The 21,260-nt window shown below is 42.7% G+C and overlaps 1 protein-coding gene across 1 annotated transcript; it reads right to left on the reverse strand.

The window, feature by feature from the left end:
- Nucleotides 1–18,786: 18,786 nt before the first annotated feature.
- Nucleotides 18,787–21,260, reverse strand: ARL4A (ARF like GTPase 4A; the record flags this gene model as incomplete). Its single annotated transcript, XM_081164970.1, has 1 exon — nucleotides 18,787–21,260. The coding sequence occupies one exon, from the start codon at nucleotides 21,258–21,260 to the stop codon at nucleotides 20,658–20,660; it is 603 nt and encodes a 200-aa protein (XP_081021096.1). The 3' UTR covers nucleotides 18,787–20,657.

Below are 21,260 nucleotides of genomic sequence, written 5' to 3' on the forward strand. Positions count from 1 at the left end.
AAGTTTTTTAAAAACTCTGCGCATTTATGTTTCACAGCGTGCGAAAGAAGGGCTTTGCAACTTGCCTGGCAGACAAACCGCACACCTTGTGCCCCTCCTGGGCAACGGCCACCCACCCGTGACTCCCAAGCCTCCCCCGATCTGCCAAAATGAAGAGGGAAGGGAGAAGGAGATCAGAGAAGGCTCAGGAGCCACAGACGGGCGGTGCGCCGTTGCCCAGTTTTTTAAAAACTCTGCGCATTTGTTTCACAGGGTGCGAAAGAAGGGCTTTGCATGTGTGCTTGGGCCCAGGGTCTTTTGCCTCACCATTCCCACTACTGACTCCCTGTTGCTACTCAGCTTCAAAAAAAAAAAAAGAACAAGAAAAAAAAGTGTTCCTGGATTCATTGAAAAATATCTGGTAACCATAGACAACAAGTCCCTTGCCCTCAGCCTAACTGGTGTGGTCCAGAGGAAAGCAGAGCAATCCATTTGGCACCAGCTTGGCTGCAGGATTGGCCAGAAAGAAGCGTACAAGACACTATTCAACTATCTTAGGGGCTTCAATCCGTATTATTATTATTATTATTATTATTATTATTATTATTCCCCACCCATTTGGCTGGGTTTCCCCAGCCACGTTTACTCCTTGGCCTTTTCTTCTCCTGTGGGGGAATAGTAATTGTCAGGTGATAGACAACAATATCAGCAGTACAAAAACCTTATTCCCACATTAAAATGAGTTCTTCGAGTTGTTTTCATTGCACATTTATTATTATATGTGCTCATGATGCTATCGGGGTGGTCCTACGCGATCCCACATACAGTGCTGTTTGTGCCTGCAAGTGTTTGGCTTTTCAAGAAAATTGCTGTTTTTAAAATAACCCCTTAGTAGTCTACTACAATATGTCCACCTTTCTGATAAGACAATCTTCCAAAACACTTGCAGGACCAAACACTCTCCCCTGTGGGACCTGACTGTGACTTCATTGTGAAGGGAAAGCTTCCAGACTTCAACTATATTTAAACTGACCCTGTCTTGCTAATTTTTTGACTTCAGTCTGGATGCATTGTGCCCTCTTTCCTCAGCTGGACTTTCCTTCCACAGTACAACTTTCCCTTTTATCATTCTAATAGCTCTCCTCCAAATTGTTCCAGTCTATTATCATCTTCCTTCAGCTGTGACACGACGATCCAGTATAATATTCTACATGAATCTAAACAAAACTGAACAGAGTGGTATTATTACAATCCATTTCTATGATTAATAAGAATGATTATTATTCATAATTAATATCATGAAATTTATTCTTTTTTATTATTATTTTTTACTGTGGGAAGTGATTTGTAGAAGAAAAATGAGCTACAACTTCCCAATTCTACAACCCCCTGCTTCTGTTTCTACATTCCAAAATGGCATTGACTTTTAACCCTTTTTCCACATGTGATGCTTAAATTAGTGTGAGCAGAAGGGAGGGAAACTCTGAGCATCAGGCAGGGACTTAGAATGCTGAAGTAGACACTATACCTGAAAATAGAAGAAAATAGGAGATTGCCACACACTTCTATAAAGGAATTAACATAAGAAGACATATAAGTGTGTGGCAATTGGATCACTATATGTTTATTGTTGTTGGGTTTGTGCTATCCATGACAAGGACACAGTTCTATCAGTCTATATTGGATGTTACAGAATGTTTTTGTTTACCTACCTGAATAGGAGCCACCTTTTCATACCATATGAATAAAAACTGAGCCGTGTGGGGAACATTTCATTATTTAGGGATTTATGTTGTTTTTTGGATTTCTAGGATTTCTATTATTTCTAATTTAATTGTTAATTGTATGAAGCTTCACCCTTTTCTGGAATTATGCTGTCTTGCAATGTGCCGTGGGTATCAATATAAGAAGCAAAAATAAAACTTTGAAATCTATAAATATATATCTATATATATATGTAGATTTTGCTTTGCATGCATTTCTAATATGATCAGAAGGTCAGCGGTTCGAATCCCTGCGACGGGATGAGCTCCCATTGTTCAGTCCCAGCTCCTGCCCACCTAGCAGTTCGAAAGCACGTCAAGTGCAAGTAGATAAAAAGGTACCGCTCCAGTAGGAAAGTAAACGGTGTTTCCATGCGCTGCTCTGGTTCGCCAGAAGCGGCTTAGTCATGCTAGCCACATGACCCAGAAGCTGTCTGCGGACAAACGCCGGCTCCCTCGGCCTATAGAGCGAGATGAGCATTGCAACCCGAGTTGTCCGCAACTGGACCTAACAGTGAGGGGTACCTTTACCTTTGCCTTTACACATTTATGGTGAAGCTGCCATGTTTTGTTCACTCTTATTAATAAAAGGACATCTATTGGGTCCTTTATATTAGTATTTTGCATGGGGATTTTGAGTGCATTCCCGAACGTTAGGTTTCTACAATGAAATGGATTGTTCTGTTGCCCCAGAGCAGGCATGGCCAAACTTGGCCCTCCGGATGTTTTGGGACTACAAGTCCCATCATCCCTAGCTAACAGGACCGGTGGTGGGAATTGTCGTTCCAGAACATCTGGAGGGCCAAGTTTGGCCATGCCTGCCCTACAGCAACAGATTCACTTTTTTTCTTTTCAGGTCTGGGCCTCTCAGTGGTTGGACGAAAAACCTCCTGGAACCACATGTACTTCACTTTGGAGTCCATGATAGAAGAAAAGGTGGCATTTCAGTGTACAAAAAAATCAATCTGCACCTGTGAATATTGTGACACTACTCCATTCTTTTCAAAGAAGCTGCCCTCTGCCCTCTCTGCCCTTCTGCCAAGTAGATGACTCTGAAGAGCAAGATGGATACAAGACATCTTACAATACTCTTCCTGATTGACCAAGTCTCCTCGTACATTAAAAAAAAATCCTTGCATTCCTTGCATTGTGGCACTCAGGAAGGAAATCCAGTCAGTTCTGAACCAGACGAAATAGTTGATTCCATTTTTGTTTTCTGTCGCTAAGTACCAGAGATGTCTGAATCCTACTCACAGCCACCTCAGTAGCCAAACCATCTAAGGTCAAGTATGAACCATTTGAAGGCAATCCTATTTTGTTAATTACTTAACATCAAATGATCATACGGACTGCTAAATTGGTATGTCTGCTCCCAGCGCATCTGAACGTTTTGTTTTGTTTGGAACAACCAGAGAAGTAATCAAACGGAAAAGGAATGGCCTCGTAGGTGTAAATATTCCCCTATATGGAAGAACCTGAAATCAGCTTGATAATAGACCTCGGCTGGATTAGTGAAGCGTAACTACAGCACTGTAGAAATGATACATAATAATTAAATAAGATCAGAGAGTCTGTCTCATCCCTTCTAACAACAGACACAAAAATAAAACCAAAAAAACACCAGAGCCTTCCTTACAAGCAAAGCTAACTATGTTCTGCACGGTAGCACTATAATCAGGTATGTATATTGGTTCAATTGAGAAGAAGCTAGTTGAAAGACCAGATCATCTCATGTGAATCAGCCCATCCTTTAAGGTTGGCTGTTCTGCCCTATTGCGTGGGTCCAGAGCATGGGTAGGCAAACTATGGCCCGGGGGCTGGATCCAGCCCAATCGCCTTCTAAATCCGGCCCACGGACGGTCCAGGAATCAGCGTGTTTTTATCTGAGTAGAATGTGTCCTTTTATTTAAAATGCATCTCTGGGGTATTTGTGGGGCCTGCTTGGTGTTTTTACATGAGTAGAATGTGTGCTTTTATTTAAAATGCATCTCTGGGTTATTTGTGAGGCACAGGAATTCGTTCATTCTCCCCCAAAAAATATAGTTCTGCCCCCCACAAGGTCTGAGGGATAGTGGACCGGTCCCCTGCTGAAAAAGTTTGCTGACCCCTGGTCCAGAGGCATAGCGTTGCTTGCTGGTGCCCGGGGCGGGTGTGTGCACCAGGAGGGCAGGTGCACCAAGCAGGGGGTACATGGGGGCCGAACAAGGAAGCACCAGCCCTCAACACCGACATTGCCGGAGCGACCACACTCCCACCGGAGCAAAGCAGCGCCACACTGAGCCACCTGCCTGCCCTCACAGGGGGGAGCCTGGCCAGCCGACATGGTCCTTGGCAGGCAGAGAGGAGCAACAGGCCAGGATGCGCTGGGCCCGGCCTGAGGCAACGGTCCCCCTGGCACCCCACACGCTGTGTGACCCCCCTGCATGTGTCATTGCCTGGCTCAGAGGTAGGGCTGCGACTGTCCCCGTCTGAAACCCTGGAGAGCTGCTGCCAGTCAGTGTTGAAAATACTGAGGTAAATGGACCAAAGCTCTGACACTGCATATGGCAACTTCCTACATTCCTGGTGGCAATGTGTGAGAAGGCCTTAGGTTGTAATAATAATAATAATAATAATAATAATAATAATATTTTATTTATACCCCACCCTCCCCAGCCAAGGCCAGGCTCAGGGTGGCTAACAAGCAATAATAAAAACAAGTTGAATGAATACAACTTAAAAACAAGATTAAAACACAACATTAAAATATTGAAACATTAAAATATTAAAATGCAGCCTCATCACAGGAGGAGAAAGGAAAAAGGAAAAAGAAAGAGGGGGAGGAGAGGGAATCAAATTGGCTCCAAGCCAAAGGCCAGGCAGAACAACTCTGTCTTACAGACTCTGCGGAAAGAAATCAGATCCTGCAGGGCCCTGGTCTCATGAGGCAGAGCGTTCCACCAGGCTGGAGCCAGTGTTGAAAAGGCCCTGGCTCTGGTTGAAGCTAATTTAACTTCCTTAGGGCCCGGGACCACTACGGTGTTGCTATTTATGGACCTTGAGGCTCTCCGTGGGGCATACCGGGAGAGGCGGTCCCATAGATACGAGGGTCCTAGGCCATGAAGGGCTTTAAATGTCAAAACCAGCACCTTAAATCTGACCCTTATAGGTTCCAGCGGGCACCAATGGAAGTCCCTGGCTATTCACACCTGCTGGAAACCAGTGCTGTATGACACAGGCTTGCTTTGTGTCCCCTACGCTAGCTTGTTGCCATCAGGTTTCCTGGAGGACACTATCCTTATTGCCATTGTCAAAGTATGATTCAGTTGATAGTTGATTCAGCTGCTGTGCGTGGAATTGGGAGCTGGGCACCCTCTTGTCCTTTGGGGCAGGCTGTGCTTAGTGGGAAAAGCAAGCACTTCTGGAAAATTAGTTTTTCTATAGCAGGACAAAAGCCGTGGCCAGCTGTACTTCCAGATGATGGCAAATGCCACCAATCTCCATTATTCGAAAGATGAACTGGAAGGCTCGTTGCTCATCAAACTGTCAAACTTTACTTCAGCCAGCACATCCATCACATCGCAACTCTGGCACAAACTTAAAATGAAGCAGTGGACTCTTCAGAATGTCAGGTCCTATCCATTGACATCCATTAACATCCGGCCCCACGATTAGCATCTGTCAGATGGGAAATTGATGGCGCTCTTCAACCTTTGTCCTCAAACCGTGACCTGTGTCCAACGCACTTTCATCTCTTCGCCTCCGCTCCACCCGACCTCCCTGGAATGAATATGCTATAGCAATGAATTCCATGTCAAACTCTTTAGAAGACAGGCAAGAATCTGGCCGGCCCAAATAACAAAGATGACGAAAACGACAATTCTCCAGAAACAGATTCCAAGACAGCAACACTGATGGGGCCGGGAGGTTAAGCAGAGCCATCCCTGATGACTGACTATGGAAATGCAATGAAAAATGACTCGGAAAAATTGCTTTAAATTTATGGTGTATGTCTACACACACACACACACACACACACACACACACACACACACACACAATTATACACACATATGTTACTCCAGAAGCGTAACATGCCGGTCACATGACCCAGAAAGCTGTCTGTGGACAAACACCGGCTCTCTCAGCCTGAAAAGCAAGATGAGCGTCACAACCCCATAGTCATCTTTGACTGGACATAACCATAAGGGGCGCGGGTGGCACTGTGGGTTAAACCACAGAGCCTAGGACTTGCTGATCAGAAGGTCGGCAGATGGAATCCCCATGACGGGGTGAACTCCCGTTGTTCGGTCCCTGCTCCTGCCAACCTAGCAGTTTGAAAGCACATCAAAGTGCAAGTAGATAAATAGGTACCACTCCTGTGGGAAGGTAAACGCTGTTTCCGTGCATTGCTCTGGTTCGCCTGAAGTGGCTTAGTCATGCTGGCCACATGACCTGGAAGCTGTACACCGGCTCCCTCGGCCAATAAAGCGAGATGAGCGCCACAACCCCAGAGTCGGTCCCGATTGGATCTAATGGTCAGGGAGGGATCCCTTTACCTTTACCTTTAACCATCCAAGGGGCCTTTACCTTGCATACACATATATATTCATATATATGCATGCACGTACACACAGACACACATATACATTCTTAACACCAAGATTTGGTGCTTCTTCTTTTCGAAACAACTGCTGTTAGACTGTTTATTTGTTTAAGGCCTGGGACCCACATATAACAGCTGAATATTTTACAACATAGAGGCTATAGACTGGGTTGTTGTTTTTTATACTAAGGAACATCTGATCATTTTGACTTTTTTGTATTAGATCAGATTGTTATTGTATGTGTGAGCTCTGCTGTCTATTTTGTTGTTTCTTCAGCTTGTAAACCACCTTGCGTATAGTAATATAGAATGGCGGTATACACATTAAAAGTAAAATGAGAAATGAAATGATTGACGGTATTATTGTTGTCCCCTAGGTTGTGGAATTTCCTCCCAACAGAGCTGCATCTGGTTTCTTCACTATATACAACTTTTGTTGAATACAGTGGTACCTCAGGTTACAGACGCTTCAGGTTACAGACTCCGCTAACCCAGAAACAGTGCTTCAGGTTAAGAACTTTGCTTCAGGATGAGAACAGAAATCGTGCTCCAGCGGCGCGGCAGCAGCAGGAGGCCCCATTAGCTAAAGTGGTGCTTCAGGTTAAGAACAGTTTCAGGTTAAGTACGGACCTCCAGAACGAATTAAGTACTTAACCCGAGGTACCACTGTACAGTCGTACCTTGGACCCCGAATGCCTTACAAGTTGAGCGTTTTGGCTCCCGAACACTGCAAACCTGCAAGTGAGTGTTCTGGTTTACAAATGTTATTTGGAACCCGAACGTCCGACGGGGCTTCCTCGGTTTTCGAACGTTTTGGAAGTCGAACAGAGTCCGTTCAACTTCCGAGGTACCGCTGTGCATTGAAGTGTCTGGAATCCTGAGCAGCAGCTCTCAAAGCTGCAACATTTCATTGCAGCCTGATCCACTGCTCCCCATTACAGAAGCACTTGAGCTCAAAGCATACCCCCAAATAAAACAGCACTGGCTTAGAATGTAAATTTCTGCCTACAAATGGGTAACAGTGCCATGGGGAACTGTTTCCTGTGAACTCCTGTTCCTTTGGAGACCACCTCCACCATCTCCTCTTATCTATAGCAACACTTTTGCTCAGTGCTCAAAGGGCTTCAAATAAACTCTATCAGTAATTGTAAGCAATCCTATACGGCATTTCGGCATTATTATCTTCCTATTGCAGATGGGTTGGGGTAGGAGCTGTAGGGGAGATACAGTGGCTTTTCTTAAGCTGAGCCAATGAACTCAACTGAGCTGAGATTTGAACTGGGAATCCAGCTAGGAGAAACGAATGGAACTGATAGAAGCCTCTTCCTCTGTTCACAGTCCATGCTGGACTCTATTTCTTCGTCACAGGATCATGTGACAGAATGTAGGAAAAGTATCTATCAATAGATAGATAACCGCATGCCACGAATGTCTCTGAACAAGTAAATCTTGGCAACAGCAACTGTCAGAGCTCCCAAAATTGCTTCCCAGCTGTGAAAAATAATGAGGTGCTACTCCCTGACCAGTAAGACACATGACCTTTCGTTTATGAGAGCTCTGCTTATGTTAAGACTTAAAAGGAAGAAAAAGAACTGAACTATATTTTCATTAGATTTACTTTATCAGCTACCTGTCCCCTAAATCAGAAATATTTTTTTAAAAGCTGTGGGGGGAGGAATTAACTCATGAGAACAGCTTCTCGTCCAATTTATTTGCATGGACAATTGTCAAGTCTGGGACATTCATTTTTAGTGCCTCAACACACTTTGGCAAACATTTTAATTTACAGTAATAATCATGGTGTGCATAATTTCTCTTCACAGCAGGCCAATTCTGCAAGCATAACATTCTGAATCGTTTTGGAAAATAAACTATGGTATGCTTAGGGCAGTGGTACCTGCTGCAATGGCTGGGATAAACACCAGCTTTTTTTCCTGTAGCAAACTCAAGAAGCATGAAAGCCTTGAGTAATCCTATGCATGTTAGGTCAGAAGTCCCTCTGAGTTTAATGGGGCTTGTTCCCAAGTAACTAAGGATTGAATATATCTGATAAAGAATATTGGTTAGTAAGGGCACGATAGACCTTGCAAACATTTAACTGGGTGCCACTCTTGCAAGTAATAGCCCAGTGGCTCAAACTGGGTAGGGGAGCAAATCCTGAGTTTATTGCTGTTGCCCTGAAAGTCACCATGGATGTTCAAAGGGAAACTGTAGCATGGAACTGTTGGATTACCACACTAAAGTAATACATTTATTAGGACCAGCAAAAAATGCACCATTTTCATTGGTCCTAATAAATGTATTACTTTTCTGTGCCATTTGGATTCCCCCCCTGTGATGGGGTGATGCAAGTATTTAATGTCTTTTGAATATTGAAAAATAGTTTGTGTGTGTTGAGTTTTATTCTTTTAGTTTAGGGCTGGATCAATTATATCTTTCCCCAAGCACCTGCTAATTAACGTAACACAATTATCCAAGCTTTGCTGTCACCTATTGCTAGATGGCTACATTTCTGTGTAAATTAGGGCCCCACATTAACGGGGTATGATCCTGTTTGAAATGTTTTAACAGCCATGATTTCCGCTAAATTATGCTGGGAACTGTAGTTTGCTGGGGAAAGATCAGTTTGTAAGGAAAAAATGAGGAACTTCCAGTTCTGTTTTTGATCAACCACAGTTTAGTGTTATGTCTGCACACTAAACTGTCGTTCAATTTAAGTACAGTGGTACCTTGGGTTAAGTCCTTAATTCGTTTGGGAGGTCCATTCTTAACCTGAAACTGTTCTTAACCTGAAGCACCACTTTAGCTAATGGGGCCTCCAGCTGCTGCCGCGCTGCCGGTGCACAATTTCTGTTCTCATCCTGAAGCAAAGTTCTTAACCCGAGGTAATATTTCTGGGTTAGCGGAGTCTGTAACCTGAAGCGTATGTAACCCGAGGTACCACTGTATTGTTTACAAGCCAATCTCATAAACCACAGTTTGAAGCTGGCTTTCTTTTAGGAAGCCATAGATGGGCAAACCATGGATTGTCCAGGTTTGGACATAAGTTGTGGTTAGTTAAAACCAGAAGCAAGAGCTACAAAGCTCCTCACGGCATTTCTGTAGGAGAGAAGGCAGCAAACCTGCAGCTTGCTCAGGCTAACCCTCTTAAGCTAAACCATGTCTTAGAATTAAGCGCAAAAGCATCTTGTTGTGCCGTTTTAATATTATACTGTCTGCTGCCTTGGGCAAGTTTTTTAAAGTGGAAAGGCAAGATATAAGTACTTTAATCGATAAAATATTACTGCTGTTGGTCACTATACTTATCCTGTAAATATTTCAGTTTTATGCAGACTTGTCAAAGACATTACCTCTTGCCTTTCTTTTGTTATTTGACTCCACCATTGACAGTTTTCTGGTGTATGTATGTATGTATGTATGTATGTATGTATGTATGTATGATGTGGGTGAGAGACACACACACACTTGCAGGGCAATTGTATGCACCCCAAAATCAGGAGGAAATTCCCTGGCATTCAGCTCCCATATACATATATATACACACACACCTTAATGTACCTGTTGAAGTAGCTCCAGTCCATAAAAGCTGGTGCCACACTAAAATCTACTAGCCCTCAAGGTACCAGAAGATCCTTTGTTGTTGCTGTTGCTGCAACAGGTGCTCAGCAGGGAGATGGTCTGGCAAACTCGGCTAACTTATTAGATGGCTATCTCTGCCCCATGGGCTCAGAATAGCTTGGAGCAGTTTTCCCAAACATAAACCTTTCTGTCTCCAAAGGGGTTCAGAATCTAAACTCCTTGAACTTTGGCCTGTTATGCAGCTGCTCCCAAGGTAAGGAGCCTCAGAGGCAAAACAGAGAATCCTCAAACCCAGCTGAGAAACTGAAACTTGGCTGGGCAATAGCTGGTGGGGGAGGGTAGGGAAGGGAAGGAGGGAACAGGAAAGAACCGATCCTGTTGTCAGCCTGTTGTAATGTAAAACATTGAGAAGGTACCCCCCCACCCAAGAAAAAAACCCTATTAAAAACAAAAGGTGAAACTTGGCCAAATGCCAGTCTATGAGTTTCACAGTTCAGCAATAATTTGAACTGCTCTGAAACTGCCACAGCAGCTTATTTAGCAAGATAGAACCTGGGAACTTGTGTGTTTGACTAAAAGACTAGCATGGACAATTCTTAAACCTCTAGTATTTCTGCTAAGAACCGTGACCTAATACTATTTCCTTTAACAAGGAATAATCCAATTTTGAGTTATACATATTACAAAAACACAAACAATGCTCCCCCCCTTTTGCTTCATTTGCCTACACTTCAGTACAAAATGTCAAATTAAATAACTCTCCCCCTCCTTTTTCTTTTCTTTTTTTGAGAGAAGTCCTAAAGCAGAAAGTCTACGGGCCAGGTTTCAGATTAGTATGTGATTCCATGGTTTTTAACTTTATTATGCTTCCTGAAACAGTAACAGAACAGAAATGCTGACAAACACAAACCCTGAGCCAAATCTAATTGCACTATGCTAAATTTAAAACTTTGTGGCGCTCACGTAGTTTTAAAAAAAGCATAATTTACAATAAAAGAAGCAAAGTGAACTGTGTTGTGTTCGTTCTAGTGATTCCATTGCAGGTGCAAGCAGTGAATACACAGATATTTCACATAGAAACATGATGCTTCATGGCTGTACATGCATAACGGAACAGGTAATGTGATTACCAGACAATTCTAAAAAAAAACCCAGAGGAATATTGATTACCAGCAGAACTCAAAATGTGAAGCCTGTATTGTTGCAGCAGCCATCAGGACTCGGGGACAATGGGAGTCAAGGTGTTTGTGGGGCTGACTGCTGAGCTAAACAGATTTTGTACCTTCAACATATTTGGAGAGAAGCCTCAGATTGGGAAGGGTTCCAAAAGCAGCAGGCAAGCATGTACACCCACACTTGTAGAATGCAAAATGCATTTACAAAGCAGAGCGCTCTTAAGCACTCCTGTTTTTCCTTGCCGCTAACCACAACTAGTCTTTTCCATGGCAGTAGATTTGCTTTCGAGACAAGTTGGAATAACCCCTTTGAGGGCAGAGGAAGTACAATATGTTAAGATGTTAAAAGAGTCAACATGATCTACCAAATAGGACTTTTCTCTAAGGCCCGTTTAAATCCTAGTTCCACTGTCGTGTACATGGGCCCCTGGGCAAGTCTCTCTCTCAACCTTATTTGCTCACCTCTAAACAACAACAATTTGCCTACCATTGTAAAGATAAATAAGTTTGAGGACAGATGTTTCCCTACAGGAGAGACAGGGAAGATGTGGCCCTTCAGATGCTGGACTCCCATGCAATGCTGACTTAGGGCCAATGGGCCCTGAATCCAACAACATTTAAAGGGCTGCAACTTCCTCGCTCCTGTCTTGTAGGACCTTCTGGGCAGGATTGCATCCTTTCTGCGTTGTGTACACTATTTACTACAGTGCTGGAATAAACACTGGACACTGCTTTCAGCAATACAATAATGCCGCAGCATTCTCTCCCCCGCCCCCCAAGCACGGTTACTTTAGTACAAAGGTAACAATGTCAGGACTACTAGTGGTATGACAGTTTTAATTCAGAAAGCAAGGGTACATTATTCCCTAACACAAAGTTCATGCAGCAGAAGCAAGTGTATTTAGATGGATTATCTGCCCCAGTTCCTGTTCTTATTAGGGGAAAGCAATCAGTTCTTCGTGAGAATCCAGCACCACGCTGAGCCACCCTGGGGCTTCTGATGGTCCGGCCTTTCACTTTGCATTATCATCTGGTAGCAGCTACATCCTGTGCCACAGCTCCATTACAAAGCAACAAAGTCAGAATGGAAGATCTATGAAACCTCATGTCTGCGCGGGGGTGGGGGTGGCGGTATTTCAACACTCTGCTAGACCTGGATTAAAGGCTACAAAGGCACCTCTTTTAAATTGCACCTTTTGATTTTATTTTTCTTCTTACGGGCATGCTGCTATAAGGAAAACTAGCTGTTTTAAGAATTCGGGATCACCTAGCTGTGATCTACTTCTTGAATATGGAGTTCATTCATAATTCTCTGTTGCTTATCACTACCCAGCTTTCCTCCATTCATTCAAAAGTTTCACTGAATGTATCCCCCTGTCAGTCAAGGGTGGCTTTTCCATTTTGCCAGACACAGGAGGTAGAAGCAGTTTTCTACCTGACAGCAGCATATGCATGGAGGACATAATGTAGGCATACATTTAGTACACAAATCCTCTAAATTCAGCGCGTGCCCAACACATTTTGCTGCCTGAGGCAAAGGACAAGTGCCAAACCACACCACTGTATATATTGAAGGCAACTGGACTGGTACTTTAATTTTAGTTCAGCTCCAGGGGTGAGACGGCTTCCTACACCACACCTGAGGACAACAGACTCAACTTAAGGACTACAGGGCAAGCTATGTAGCACACACAGCTCTCTTCTTCAAAACCTCATCTCTGCTGGCCACCCCACAACTGCCGTCTGACATCGCTGCTGGATGGCCACACATTACTGACAGAAGCTAACAGGGAGGAGTTTCCTATGTGTTTTAAGAGAGCCCTAATTGCACAACTTGTGAACTTTCCCCAAAGTGGCTCCTCAGCCACATGCAGATAGCGGTGGCCCCTCCAGGGCTCTATATGGCAGCATACACACCATATATTTAAAGCACATCCCACCCCACAATAATCCTGGAAAGTAGTTCGTAAAGGGTGCTGAGAATTGTAGCTCTTTGAGGACTACAGTTCTCCGGATTCTTTGGGGGAAAGAAATGTGCTTTCAATGTATGGCATATACACAACCTGTCTTCATTTCTTGACACATGCCTACAACAGGAAAGCAGGGATAGGATGGTGTGTCATGTAGAGCAGCCTGGCACATAATATACAACAAGTGCTGCACTCAGCTTTGTGAGTCACACACAATTGCCTTAGGCATGGCCTTGGAGATTCATGAATCTTTTACCTTATATATTCCACCTTTCTTCCATCATGAGTTGTATGTGTATTATGATTCCCAGGAGGTCTCCCATCCAGGCACTGACCAGAATCGGACCTTCTTAGCTTCAGTGAGAGAGTGATCTCATCTGCCTTCAGACCATATATCTAGGAAAGTGGTGCTGGAAGGAGCTAAATACCTCCTGCAGTATGCAATCCTAACGCAACTTGGGAGTCCCCTTGAACTGTTACCAGTCTTTGAATGAACAAACGATGGGTAAGTCAATCAGAGGCCTCCAAGATCCCGCATTCCTTAGCGGCAATAGTGGAGGGTTGACTGTGCTAAAATGCAAGTGGCACAAAGCAGATCTATGCTACATCTTACAGATGGCAGAATTGGGGAGAGAAAGGGAAGAAAATGTCTCCTGAATTTCCAGTGTGGTGTTTAAGTGCCAGGCTGGGGGGCTACAATGGTGGGGTTGGGGGAGAGATTAAGGTTGCCACCTTTTCGGCTGGTTTTGCCCCTGTGCTTTTTAACAGCAGTTACATTCACAAAATAATCAAATATAACCTTCCCCCTATCACTTTATCTTTGTGCCAGAAAACCATCGTGCAACTTCTGTTCCTTGCCTGATGTAGCTGAGTCAGGCACATCTGTTCTGCATGAAAGCATTTCTAGGAGGAAAAGGGAGGAGTACCGGACAAGTCATGAGTGCTGTTACCAGTGATAGAGCTTGGGTCGGGGCTAGATAAAGGAAGTAAGGCCCAGCCTTTTTAGAGCAATAGCCTATCATTCTAATGCACACTCTGCAGATGAGTGGGAGCTCCCTACCTTTCCAGAAATCGCTGCTTCATGCAGAAGATGCTCTTATTAATAATGCAGAAGTGGTATTTGGCATATATATATCAGTAGCCCATTTCATATGCACTCTAAGCACAACTTGCATTTCCAAGGCTACACAGAGAAACAATTGCCAGATACCTTCGTGCAATGATCAAAGAAAGATATTTTTTCCCCCAATGAAAAAGAAAATGGCTCAACAGAGCAGGATGCGTTTTCTGGACATTTTCAGCATTTTGTCTACCATATTAAAGCACAAGATCTGTCATGCTTGAGGTCTGCCAGAAACTACAAGCATTTAACATTGGGTCGCATCATGAGATGGGTGTTAAAAATGCCAGCAGAGCATTTCAAGCAGAGCTCCCTAAGGCTGCTAACACAACGAAGCTCATCTGATCTTAGCAACAGTGGGATATTTTTAGAAATTGTCCCTATTGTACACAAGCTGAAAATACTCCACCTTTCCATTGCTTCTCAGATAAGCCAGCTTTGCATCGGGACTTTCTCTGGCAAACATGAATAGAACACCAACACTGCAAAATGTCCCCCACCCCCCACCCCCGTCCCGTAATAAGCTTCTGAAATACAGTAGCCTCATGCCAAAGCTAATTTTGCCATCAAGACCCTGATAATTCTGGCAAGTACTGTAAATACATTGTTTTAAGTTACTTATGGTACGGGGGGGAGGGGGTGTGGAGGGAAAGACTGTTCTACAAAACTCAGGTTTATAAGAGATGGAAAAACAAAGACCAAGGTTTGATAGGGAATTGGACAAATGAGTTATCGCAGGCCCCCAGCTACTCCAAACAGCTGCAAAAACCTTAGCATTAAACAGGAAACTGAACTAATTTTCAATTTGTTGACCAAAAGAAGGTGCTAGAAAGCTTAATGCCCAAACCCACATAGGAATCCCCAATCACTAAAATCCTGACTGCCAAGTTTCCCATTTCCCCCTACTGTTCCCAAAACTTCCAGACCCCATGTCTATTTCCTGCTTCCTCTGCACTGCCACAATATTCTCATTTGAAAAGAAACAAAACTATTGCCACTTTCTTTCTTCTTTTGCTTACAGGGCAAAAACTCTTTGATGACTTTGCCCCTAAGCAAAATATAATGCCCAAAACCTGCACAGGCCCCATTAACTCTCTTAAGTGTGTAACAGGATAGACTGCTCCTTAAATACTACTGTGGTTTCAAACAGTCTCCTCCCTCCTACCAAGAGAAGAATTGTTCTATACTCCTCCTGTCCATCCCAAAGCTGAAATCATCCTATATCCAATAGTGTGTTAATAGTGAACTAATTCTCTGGGTGTTGATCCTTACGAAACCAAAATAGGACCATCCATTCGCAAGAAGGAAGACTATCAGGTGAGAAACCCTCTTGCCCTTGCCCATGTAAACACGGGGGAAAAACCTACTTGGGGGCTCAAAGATACCTTAATTAGGACTGAACATGCTCAGTGGCACACAAAGGGATGCGGAATGAAGTATTCCGAAAGGAGAGACAGCAGACTGACTGGCACCGGGGGCATATTGGACCACTCTACACTGCTTTATTTTGTTGTAGGTCCCACTTCTTCAGTGTTTACTCCATACAGCCATTGTTGGAAGCTGCCCAGAGTGGCTGGTGGGGTATAAGAAAATTAATCATCATCATCATCATCTGAATTTATTCAGCCTGTAAACACCTTTGAAATGCACCCTATATTAAAACAAACAAACTGGTGCTCTAACAGGTAGTTGCTAGAGAACAAACAATGGAAGAGCCAATCATGCCGTTCAGTAAAGAGTAACAACAAAAAGAGATGTGATTTTGTCAGCAGCATGGGTCAGCTCTGAAGTCTAAGCTCAGTTGCCAAGAAAGGAGGTTGTGAATACTGTATGTGCAAAATAATACAGTATTAAGTAAGGCTGAGAAAGGAACCTACCTATATTATGGAAGTCCATAATTATGAAAGTACTTCCAGGTGCATCTGGAACCTACATTTGCCCCATTTCTCTAGAAGCAGAAGTTTAAAATAAATTCCTGTAAACTGGAAGATGTGGGGAAAATCTAGCAAATTCATTAGGGATTATATAGATTGAAACACTGCAATAAACTTTTAAGAGGCCGAAAAATATGTCTGCATTAGAGTACATGTAAGCCACTTATTCAAACCAAAACAGATTGAAATAAAGTACCTGTGAGCAAGTTAAAACTTTTCTAAATGCTCAATTATACTCATTGGGTAGGATCCAGACTAAGTTAGTTGCACTTAGATCCCATTACTTTTCACATAACCTATGTTAAAAGTACAGTTGTACCTCGGGTTACAGACGCTTCAGGTTACAGACTCTGCTAACCCATAAACAGTACCTTGGGTTAAGAAGTTTGCTTCAGGATGAGAACACAGATCGTGCTCCAGTGGCGCAGTGGCAGCGGGAGGCCCCATTAGCTAAAGTGGTACCTCAGGTTGAGAACAGTTTCAGGTTAAGAACGGACCTCCAGAACGAATTAAGTTCTTAACCAGAGGTATCACTATAATGGGGTTGAAGTGCAACTAACTTAACCTGGATCCAACCCATTGTACCTATCTTAGCCACACGTTTATATTCAGCATGATATGGTGCTTATATACAAAACCTTTCTATCTATTGCTTATCAACATAGATAGCATCTCTTTCAAAATATTCAGATAGGGAGAAACAGCCAAGCATAATTTTAATGAATCACTGCAACACAAACAATGGATTTCCCCATAGAAGAGCTGTAAACAACCATTTCCCATCCTGCTCTCCCTGCTGCATTTGTGTATCTGTTACAGCCTGGCTGAATTCCCCAGTTCTACATGGTTAGATCTCAGAAGAACTAGTAAAACTTTCCTTCAGATTAAGATACTTTCAAATGTCTGGAAACATTCATTCTGCAGTGAATGTCATCCAAATTCATTGCCACACACACACACGTAACTAGTTATTGCTACTGAGGCATAACACATACTACAGATGTGTGGCTGGTTAGAAACCACATGTAATATTGCCTTGGCTTTAATCATGGATGGAATAATTACAGTTGCACTACCAAAACATGTGTGTCTTGGTGCATCATATCACAAGAACTTCTTTCAATATCATACTAAGCTTTACTAAAATGTTCCATAAATTAGCCTTTAGAAGCACAACAGAATTTCATTTAGTGATTTAGTGTAGCTGCCCTGTTTTCTTGCAAAACTGGGTGAACCATGGAGTACCATGGATAATATACTGGCTTGTGCTAACAAAAAGAAAATTGGCTGCTTTCCCCCTCCCCCTTAAATCTGTGGCTGAAGTGTAGTTACTGAATGTCCAAAGAACCAACCTTATCTACAGAGTGAATCCTATTAATCTACATCAAAGTCTTGCACAGGAAGAGGGACAAAAAAAATAGGAAAATGTTTTTTCCCACCCACTAAGTATTTCTCTCAACAGGTATTTCCTCCTTTTCCTGTCCATTTTAGTGGAAAGTTTCACCTAGTCTCAAAGAATCCCTAGCTTTAACCCAGAATTGTTAGTTTCCAGTAAATCTATATTTTGCTTCTAGTAAGTACACCTCTTTCAAGCAGGAGTAAGGAGAAAATGAACCATGTTCAGCAAACCCAGAAAGGGGCCGGGGAGAGACTCAAACAAGCAATCGACTTTCTTCTCTGGCAGACACACAAGAAACACCACATTCAATGGCCACAGAATGCGGAATGTCTGGCTTGGGCAAACTGGATCTTTCCCAGCAGCAGAATATTCTTCCTGGTGCTGCCACACCAGGAAGGTGTGAGGTGGGGAGACTAAAAAACACTTTACTGCAAATTCTCACAGCAGTAGTTTTAAGAGGACACACCTTTACAAAAATATTGAAAAGGAGTACTCAGCAGACAGCTGGCTCCATCTAGATCAGCTAAATTGACTATTCAGTCTCCAAACAACACAGCAAAATCGCACTGCTTTAATAAGGCATCAGCTAATGTTTGACAATTTGTTTTTATAAAGTATACTACACATATTGGAAAACCACCAAGACTTCTAAAATGCTTAAAGGCTGAAGTACACAAATGTAAGCAATGGTAGTATGACCCTGTCGGTCAATGTAGAGGAATTCTTGGCAGCTGCAGGTATTTTCACCTCTCACATGCATATGGGACACAGCACTATAGGTGCATGCAAGAATTGTTTGTGTAGCATAAGAGTCTTATGCGAAATTCATCTACATTGGGATTCTGTGGTGTTCAGTGGCTTAATTCAGACAGTCAGGGTCCTGCTACTTTTGCTTAAACTCCGGTTTGGCATCGGTTATTTATAATTACTGAAAGGGTACTTTAAAACTATGTAGCTAGGGGAGATAAAACCCATACATACTCTTCTGGAAATGTATTTGCTATCAATGAAGGAGGGAAACACCATTGCTAGCCCCTTATACTTCATATTCAGTTGTGTACATAGGGCCTCAGAGTTCAAGAGCAGTTATGAAGAATGCTGAACTGTGACAAAGCAACAAAGAATGTCACACCTTTTTTTAAAGCAGTTGAACTTTTCCACAATTTAATGAGAAAAACCTATTTTATACCACAGTATCAGGCACTGCAATAAAAAAAGAATTTTAAACCACAAATGACTGTATCAATAAGATTTCTGTTGTAAACATAGAACGTAATGCAAATTGCCATTAAATCTTTAATAAGATACCTGCGATTTTTAACATTGTCACATATACAAATCTCACATGAATAAAGGGTTCAGTTTCATGCAGACAGTTCTGATAAAAAGTATGATCCGCACAGTAAAATGTTGTCAACTTCTGTTGCCGATGACTCATTTGGAGTTGGGTTTATTGAGGTTTAAGAAGTTATCCACATTTCTATAAATATAGACATTAAGTGACTTTTCAATGTCACTAGTGCAGGTACATATAACCAACGTACAAAAGCTCCATTGGAAGCTACTTCAATTCTTTCAAAAAGGACCAGGATTTCATTATTTTTTTAATTAAAAAAAAGCTGTCACTTTCAGTATTGGAAAACACTAAAGTGCATTTTTGGTTACCTTCTAAGCAGTATCTGGCTATAAAATTTGATTTTATACAAGTATCAATAAGTTATGTTTCCTGACATTCAGATAGCCTCCCTATTTTCCAACTAATCCTCCCTATGATCTGACTAGTAGGTAAGAGAACATGCTAACTGTGTTGTGGGTTGTGCCAAGTGGAAGTCTTGTTGCCCCTTGAGCTGTTCTCTTACCATGGAATTATTCTTATGTTTCACAGCACCAGTAGAGTAATACAGGATTCACGTTAGCCCTTTAACCTGCTACCCAAGTTGCCCATTTATTTATTTTTTAAAAAACTGTACCAGTAAGAAAACTAATTTCTTTCCATCATATGCTGTCCCACCTACTTAACACTGTTTGCATGACTGTAAACAAGGAAAGCTTAAAGCATAATTTGAGCAGACACAGGTCATCTTTAAACTCTTGTTTTTCCACAGTGTCAAAATGTTTCAAGTGTATAAAGCTTCAATACATTCCTAAGAGTACTGCAAGGGTAATAAAATAACCTGGCAGCACATTTTAACAGCACTGGGCACGTGGGACATGTAGTTTTGTTGAATTTAGCTTAATTTACAATTCATTATGATCAAATTTTATTGCCATCAATTTCATTTAAAGGTAATATTGCACTATAAAAATCCAGAAACCCAAGTCCCTTATGGTCATAGTTTACTTTTGTCTCATTGTTCAGTGTTTGTTGCGAGCAAACATTTTAGAACATGTCTCCATAGGACAAATAAGTATGGTCCAAACCTGATTAGCACTGCTTAACGATGCACAGCTATTTCTAAAGAACCCCTACACACCAAGACATGCTACATTATCAGGAAACTCATCCATGCTCTTATATATTCCATACTTTTTCCCTCTATCAAGCTTCAGATAACATGAATACCACAGTAGTGGTAGTTCAAATCATCCAAGCCACAAGTGTTATTTTAAGAGAATAGATCTAAAAGCATACCATACTGCCAAACTTTCATTAAAAACCCTCCACATTCACAGCCTCCTTAAATAATGGTATACTAGCTCCATATATGTTAAAGGATACTATTTTAAAGCTGCATATCTTCATCTAAACACTCCACATACAAGCAGTAGTTGAAAAAACACTGAATGCCTTGAACGCAGTTTTCTTGCAAAGGCACTCTCAAACATAGTATTACACCACCAAGCAGAACACTCTTCATTGTTTTATTTGGCTATTTAAGATATCCAGGTCACATTTACCCACCCATCTGTTTCCTGATCATTTTGTACTATGCAACAAGGGAGCTGTTTCTGTTTTGCTTTCTTTATAAAAAAAAAAGTAGTTGTAGTGCCAATAACTTGTGGGGAAACCAGGTAAAAGGGTCTGCGTCTGCAAAGCTTCCCACCAGGCTGAGTGTTTTATTAGGCTGTACAGGATCCAAACAAGCAGGCCAGGTGCTAGGAACTGTTTTAGTCCAATGCCAAGAAGGAATTACCCCTCATGCCTACAGCAGCTCATCTCTTCTTTTTTTGCTGCCTCAGCATTTTCCTTCGCTTAATTATCATATCGTGCAGTTTCTCGAGTCCTTCTTTCAGCCCATCTCCTATGATAGCACAGGTAGGCTGCAGGTGCCACGGCGTGGAAGCGCTCAGCTCGCCTGTGGCCAACATCTTTTCCATCTCCGAGAGCGACAACGAGTGTCTCAAGTCCTGCTTGTTGGCCACTATGAGCACGGGCACCCCTTGGTTCTCCGAGATCCGCGTGATTTTGTGCAGTTCCGTTTTGGCTTCTTCCATCCTTTCCACATCCACAGAATCCACCACGAAGACGATGCCGTCCGTGCAGCGGGTGTAGGACTTCCAAAGGGGCCGCAGCTTCTCCTGGCCTCCGACGTCCCAGAAGTGGAAAGTGACCGTCTTGTTGTTGCCCAGCGTCACCTTGATCTTCTCGGTGTTGAAACCTTTGGTGGGGACGGTGTTGACGAACTCGTTAAACTGCAGCCGGTAGAGGACCGTGGTCTTGCCGGCGCAGTCCAGCCCCAGGATCACGATGTGGAAGCACTGGAAGGAAGGAAGGCTCGATAGGATCGACGTCTGCTCCGACAACCCATTCCCCAT

This window comes from Podarcis bocagei, assembly GCF_964188305.1.
Source record: "Podarcis bocagei genome assembly, chromosome: 12".
NCBI lineage: Eukaryota > Metazoa > Chordata > Lepidosauria > Squamata > Lacertidae > Podarcis > Podarcis bocagei.